At 44.1% G+C, this 7,482-nt stretch overlaps 1 protein-coding gene across 1 annotated transcript; it reads right to left on the reverse strand.

Annotated features, from left to right (window-relative positions):
- Positions 1-4,375: 4,375 nt before the first annotated feature.
- On the reverse strand, positions 4,376-5,687 carry LOC123125779 (expansin-A13). Its single transcript, XM_044546236.1, has 3 exons — positions 5,407-5,687; positions 5,001-5,322; positions 4,376-4,920 (listed from the first exon to the last, which is right to left on the reverse strand). The coding sequence occupies exons 1-3, from the start codon at positions 5,546-5,548 to the stop codon at positions 4,608-4,610; spliced, it is 777 nt and encodes a 258-aa protein (XP_044402171.1). The 5' UTR covers positions 5,549-5,687; the 3' UTR covers positions 4,376-4,607.
- Between the last annotated feature and the right edge of the window lie 1,795 nt (positions 5,688-7,482).

Consider the following 7,482-nt stretch of genomic DNA (forward strand, 5'->3'; position numbering starts at 1 on the left):
CTTCTTTATTCGGCTTGCAAAACTATGTGAGACATTTTTACTTTTATTTGGCTTGTAAAACTATGATATTTTATTCGGTTAAAACTATGTTATTTGACTACATGATTGAATGCAAAAGTTATGTGTGAAACAATGCAAAAATAAGCTATTTATTGAAATAGGGCGGCCAGCCGTCACGCCGACACATATGGGTCGGGGCGTTGGGTGCACTGTCGACCCAAATCTAAAACAGGACGGATGCCGGGCAGCCGACCCAACGTCGGCTCGTTAGAGTTGCTCTTACGAACTATATAAATAAACTAAAGAGACGCCGTACTTGAAGCGTGGAGCGCTCGTCCGTCGAAGTGCAGTTTCAACGCCCGTGTCTCAACTCACCTCACTGACCGTGTGCATCCCGTGTTCCCAAGTCACTGGAGCAGTATTTTATCTATCAGAGGCTCCGTCTCTCCCTGCCGACGAGACCCCGTCGTAGTAACACGGGCGCCAGTACGTCGGGTGGTGGCGCCACACGCGCGACGGCGACGCGACGTGGTGTCGGGTGCTCCCGGACACGGAGAAGCCGCCAGCCATCGATCGGGACGGGCGGGCCGACGCCCAACCCCCAACAGGGTCTTCTGCTCTCTGACAGCGCAAACAAACAACGAACGAACATCCGTGGCCCGCGCCTAAACCGTCCTCGAGCTCCTCGTCCGTGCCCGCCCGCCTCGGCAGATCGGATTTGAGAGCGACTTGCATGCAGATCCACGGCGGCAGAGGAAGACATGCCACGTGCCGGCCCGGTTCCACAGCGTGGAAAGGGCAGGAAGCACGAGAGAGGGTGATGGGAAGCCTGAGTGCCTGCGGTCTGCGAAAATCATTAGACTGACAGCTGTTAGGGCGATCCATTCGTTTAGAATTAAATTGTTTATATTTGTTCGAGCTAATCTACCACACTGTTTTTCCTTACAATTTTGGGAATACATCCGAGTACCCTGGCTGTGGATCCACCATTTCTTTTCTAGTTTCTTTTTTCTTTTCTTGAGGCGAGTGGATCCACCATTTCTGTGGCCGACAGGAAATGGCGCTGCTGCGTTTTCTTCGTTTTTCTCATTTCCTGGCACATCCAGATGGCGCACGTCTTTTCTTCGTTTTTCTCATTTCCTTTTTTGGTTAGTTTAATTTGTAATTTGAAAAAAATCGTTAATATAAAAACCAAAAACATCAATTCTAAAAAAATGTTCCCAAGTATTTAAAAATGTTCACGAATTCGGAAAAAAAATCAAAAAAATCATGAAATTCAAAAACAATTCATGCAAGTATTCATAAATAAAAAAAATTGAAATTAAAAATGGTCATGAATTCAAATAAAAATCACGAATGAAAAGCTTTCGAATTCTAAAAATTCTCACACAAATACAAAAACATGTTCAAGAATTCAAAAAAGTATTACGAAATTTAAAAATGTTAATGAAATTTAAAAAATCATGAATTATAAAACGTTTGCAAATTCAAACAATTTTAATGCTAATTCAGAAAATGTTCACACGAATACAAAAATATTCTTGAACAATTTCTGAAATATTTCGGAAAATAGAAAACAATTTTAGACATCCCGAATAATATTTGAAAAATCTAAACTGTATTTGAAAAGTTATGAACATAATGAATATCCAAACATTTTTTTAAAAAAGTAAACATATTTTAGAAACGTGGACATTTTTAAAAATAAACAACAATTCTCAAAATCTTGAAATTTGTGATTAAAAAACTAACATATTAAAAATCAAAGAGAAAGTAAAAAACAACATCAGAAAAGAAATGAGACCAGAAAGGAAGCTTCCGGAACGTTCCAAAGAACGGCCGCTTCGAGCGCTCCATAGTCAGATTGAATGGGTTGGCGATCGGAGCCTTAGCACTCGCAGCGGGGCGATGCATGTCCGTTGTGAAAAGGGAAGAAGGCTCGATCCGCTCAGCGCATGAGGCAGGCCCTACAAGTATTTACGGGCCAGGCCAACTTGCAGTTTTGTACTGTTTTTTTTCATGTACTTTTATTGGTTCTCACCAAAAAGAAAGTGTTCTAAGAAAAGGTTGTGGTTTTGTGGGGTACCTATGCCTACTCTTTTTTCGTAACATGTCCTCACTTCGCTTAATGCCTTTTTTTTAGAAATCATATTCCTACGAACTAGTTTTGCGAAAACTTTACGTACTGTGTGAGGCGGGATTACTACCTGGAGCAAAGCGCGTGAACAACCGTCCCTAGACTAAACTAACACGTAAGAATTTTGTAAAATCATTACGTAAGAATAGCTTCGCTCATGCCTTTTTCCCTTCGCAGAACAACAAACTTAATAACTTAGTGATTGCCTCTTTATTTCTTGTAGTAGCAAGTAACTGCGGTGTCCACATGCCGTCGATGCCATCGATGGAGGATGCGGTATCGTAGGCAGATAAGGTGGTTCTGCTCTTGTGATCTATGGTTGTATGCAAACTCCCGGTTGATAGGCAATATAAGGGGTCGCCAAATCACATGAAACCGTCGTCGGTGCTTACCGCAACGGTGGGCGCCAACACGAGTTGCAATGACCTCCCACTGCTCATCGGTGTCATAAGCACGCCGCTTCCACCTGTGCATGCTTGTACCACTGAGCCACTCTCGCACCTAAACATCAACATTAAGCACGGCATGCTTAAAAGTCACTTGTCCAACTATAGGACAAGTGAGTTGGTAGTGGTTGATTCACCTCTTAGGTTATCAGGAATTATCACACTTATCATCTATTTTATGGTGTAAATGTTGTTTTCACTTATGTATACTTTTTTTTAAAGAATCACGATCTAAAGGTTTAAGTGGCCCAAACATTTGAAGCCTGAGTGCCTGCGGTCTGCGAAAATCATTAGACTGACAGCCGTTACAGACTGGGCGATCCATTCGTTTAGTTAAATTGTTTATTTGTTCGAGCTAATCTACCACACTGTTTTTCCTTGCAGTTTTGAGAATACATCCGAGTACCCTGGCTGTGGATCTGTTCGAAATATGAGCAAATTACTACGAGATTTAATCCGAATAAACAAAAGATAAATCATGATTGCAATAGCTGAGATTAAACTAATCATACGAACTAGCATAGTAGATGAACAGATCACATCTAGGGCACATACTTTCTGTGGATCCACCATTTCTTTTCTAGTTTCTTTTTTCTTTTCTTGAGGCGAGTGGATCCACCATTTCTGTGGCCGACAGGAAATGGCGCTGCTGCGTATAGCTCGCCTCTCTCACGCTAGACGGGCCTGGCACATCCAGATGGCGCACGTCTTTTCTTCGTTTTTCTCATTTCCTTTTTTGGGTTAGTTTAATTTGTAATTTGAAAAAAAATCGTTAATATAAAAACCAAAAACATCAATTCTAAAGAAATGTTCCCAAGTACTTGAAAATGTTCACGAATTCGAAAAAAAAATTCAAAAAAATCATGAAATTCAAAAACAATTCATGCAAGTATTCATAAATTTAAAAAATATGAAATTAAAAATGGTCATGAATTCAAATAAAAATCACGAATGAAAAAGCTTTGTAATTCTAAAAATTCTCACACAAATACAAAAACATGTTCAAAATTAAAAAAAGTATTACGAAATTCAAAAATGTTAATGAAATTTAAAATCATGAATTCTAAAATGCTTGCAAATTCAAACAATTTTCATGCTAATTCAGAAAATGTTCACACGAATGCAAAAATATTCTTGAACAATTTCTGAAATATTTCGGAAAATAGCAAACAATTTTAGACACCCCGAATAATATTTGAAAAATCTAAACAGTTTTTGAAAAGTTATGAACATAATGAATCTCCAAACATTTTTTGAAAAAAAATTAAACATATTTTAGAAACGTGGACATTTTTAAAAATAAACAAACAATTCTCGAAATTTTGAAACACTTTTTGAAATTTGTGATTAAAAAACTAACATATTAAAAATCAAATAGAAAGTAAAAAACAACATCAGAAATGAAATGAAACCAGAAAAGAAATGAGCCTTCTTCCCTTTTCACTTATTTAGCTCAATGTGTGTAGTCCGTATTGGAATACCTAAAAAGGCTTATATTTAGCGGAGGGAGTAGTCTTCAACAAATTGCATGTATTGCATCTCTTTTAAAAAATGTTGTCTTTAAAAAATGGTGTCATAATACTTGATAATCCACTGAAATCCTCAAAGAACATAACACCTTCATAAACTGGATAAATTCGTCTCTTTATGTACATTGATCACATGCACAAGCAAGCCTAGTGTACATGTACCTTTAAGCAGGTACACAATCTGATACAAGAAAAGTAAATCATACACACATTTTTTTGAACCGGATTAACCCCTTCTCCATTGCTCACATATCGCCCGAAAATCAACCACACATTACACTCAAGTTGTTACTACATCATATAGAGTATATAGCAAACAAATTAGATATCTAAGCAACTTCATCTGCACGTCGTCAACGATTTCTCGATCACTTGAACTGTAGGTTACTAAGTAAATCGACCACCCATTACACCCAAGTTGTATAGCAAATAAATTGGATGCCTAATTGAGTTCATCTTCACGTACGTACGCCGTACGTCGTCAACGTTTCTCGGTCACTTGAACTGCAGGTTACTGGAGAAGGTCTGGCCGAACCTCCAGCTGGGCGGCACCACATCGGAGAAGACGAGCGTCTGGCCGTCGGTGATGGTGACCCTGAAGGAGAGCCCCTGGCCGTTGAGGTAGGCGAGGGAGTGCCAGTTGGCGCCCCAGTTGTGCGCCATGGCCATCCAGTCGCCGGACTTGGAGCCCCTGACGTCCATGGCCCTGATGGAGCCGGCGGCCGCCACGTTGGTCGGCAGCACCAGCTCGAAGTAGTCGTGGCCGCTGATGGTGAACCGCACTCCGCCCTTCTTCACGCACGGCACCCTGCCAAAAGCGACGAGCTAGCTAGGTTAGCATACACGCATGATCATGAACGTTCTTGGTCAACCTGATCGATGGCGGACCTTTGGTAGATGATGGGGATGATGCCGCCGCGGTAGACGCCGATCTTCTCCCAGGCGGGCTGCGCCATGTCGAAGTGGGGGCGCGGCGGGTTGCACCAGCCGCCCTTGTCGCTGGGGAGGTCCCAGTTGGGCGGGCAGAAGTTGGTGGCGGTGACGGTGACGGACACGCCGGGCTTGCACCACGTCTTGTCCGTCTTGCGGTCGCACACCACCTTGTAGCACTGCCCGCACGCGCCGCCGTCGCTGAAGAGCGCCGTGCTCAGCGCCGTCGTCCGCGTGCCGTACCCCTGCGCGTACAGGTTCCCGTACCCGCACGCACCGCCTGCGTATACGCCTCACGCATGGATGTAAAATCAGATCACAAACTGCCATTGGTTAGAGCGTCGTTGAGCAGCGGGATACGTACCCATGGTGCCGGAGGCGTCGCTGCCGCCGTAGAAGGTGGCATGCGCCCTCACCCACCCGCTCGGCTCCAGAGCGTCTGCGGCGATGGCCAGCGCGCAGCCGAGCGCGAGCATGATCGCCGTGCGCACGTAGGCTCCGGCCATGGCCTACCACCAGTCGGTTTCCTCTGAACAACCGTACGTAGTTTCTTGTGTACTTGTGGCTATGGAGACGATGTCGCTCGAATGATGTCGTTCTGATGGATGAACGCTAGCTGAACTAGACGATGCTACAACACATATGGTATATATACACACACACACAGAGACGCTAGCGTACGTGAGGCGGCTGCACTGGCAAATAACAAAGGCAGGCCACGCCGGCCATATCGATCACAATGTAGTGAAGGTAGCCATGCAGATGCAGTGCACATGCATGCGCATGACTTGCGCGTGTGGCACATCTTGAAGATGCTTTCGTACGCGCATGCATGACATGGCACACACCTATTCCAGTACCCACCCAATGTCCGTACATCTCCATCTTGCTTCAGAGACATGCATGCATGATCCCCAGCGAAAACCTAAAAGTGACCAATCTTTCTGAAACCAATTCGCTGCAAACATATCAACCCGGGCCTCCGGGTCGACATGCAGAAATATTCTAACAAACTGATCTTTGATCTTTCCCTGCATGTATGTGTCCAGTTCTGCCCTCGGTTTTGTTATTATCACCCAGAAGGGATGAGATGAGGTGCAAAAAAGGTTGTGTAGACGTACGTCGGAAGCAATTAAAGCTTCTTTCTGCGTGCATGTATGTGTCCAGTTCTGCCCTCTGTTTTGTATAGATGTGACAGACAGTTTCGTCCTCAGTTTGTTTGTTACCACTTATCACCCAGAAGGGAGGAGATGATGTTCAAAAAAGGTTGTGTAGACGTCCGTCGGAAGCGATGAAAGCTTCTTTCGTCTACAAGACGTGTTGGGCTGGTGGCGCGCGTACGTTTCCATGTGTTGATTGGCAAAGAGTTAAAGGAGGTTTGACACTCTCAGCTCCGCTAGCCAGCCGGACGGTGCGAGAAGAAGACGGGATGAGGCGCACGTAGCCATGTTAGTGTGCTTGCTTGCTTTTGCTTCTGCACTCTCAAGCAGCGTTATACTATATGAATAGTAGTATGATCGATCCGGTGGTTGCAGCTTGGGGAATCTTTTTTGCCTTGCCTTGCCCTGGCTACATATATGGATTTGGTAGTTCGATCGGCACAGCCGTAAGCAACGCAGTGGAAGATATGGATTTTAGTAGTAGCACTAGCACTCTAGCAGGTTGCCGCGTGCTTGGCTTGCGTGCGCTGGGAAGGAAAAGGGCTTGATCCAGAGAATTGACCAAGCGTCACGTCGTGCCCAAGGTCAGCTCCAGCAAGTCGTGTCGCAGTTCTTTTTCCTGCCACATCATTTTTTGGCTAGCTCTTTTTTGCAAGTTTTTCTTATTTTGAACTCACTAGTACAAAAAGGGCATATTGTCCTGGTTTTTGAACCGGGACTAAAGGATCGTTACTAATGCCCTAACCCTTTAGTCCCGGTTTTTACACGAACCGGGACAGATGAGCCTCCACGTGGCCGGTGCGGCGAGCCCAGGTAGGAGGGACTTTGGTCCCGGTTGGTGGCACTAACCGGGACCAATAGACATCCACGCGTCAGCATTTCAGGGGCTGGGGTTTTTGTTTTTTTTTGAAAGGGGGGGGGGGGTTTGGGGGTTTGGGGGTTAATTTAGGTGTTTCATATATTGTGTTAGCTAGCTAATTAATAGAGAGAAGTGTCCTCTCTTATCTCCATGCTTGGTCGACGCTACGTACTATATACGTATGGAGAGGACTAGACACGCTAGCTAGTAATCAAATGAAGGAAACAGAAGATCGTCATGAACATGTACATACAGAGAGAAGTGATATCGACCACCTCTCCTTCTCCGAGAGATTGGTCGAACAACAAGTTCTCGTATATCTATCCGACACTACCGGCTACATATATACAATAATTATCTCTTACAATATAATCTCCTAATTAAATTGTAAGAACACAGGGTCCACATAGTATTCTCCGTT

The sequence above is a fragment of the Triticum aestivum genome, chromosome 5D, assembly GCF_018294505.1.
Source record: "Triticum aestivum cultivar Chinese Spring chromosome 5D, IWGSC CS RefSeq v2.1, whole genome shotgun sequence".
Lineage (NCBI taxonomy): Eukaryota > Viridiplantae > Streptophyta > Magnoliopsida > Poales > Poaceae > Triticum > Triticum aestivum.

Excerpts from the sequence above, each read along its gene's own strand:
- LOC123125779 (XM_044546236.1), bottom strand. The coding sequence starts at position 5,548 with ATGGCCGGAGCCTACGTGCGCACGGCGATCATGCTCGCGCTCGGCTGC. Across the intron at positions 5,323-5,406 it reads CGACGCCTCCGGCACCATGG|GCGGTGCGTGCGGGTACGGG; the intron begins GTACGTATCCCG and ends GCGTATACGCAG. Across the intron at positions 4,921-5,000 it reads ATCCCCATCATCTACCAAAG|GGTGCCGTGCGTGAAGAAGG; the intron begins GTCCGCCATCGA and ends CGCTTTTGGCAG.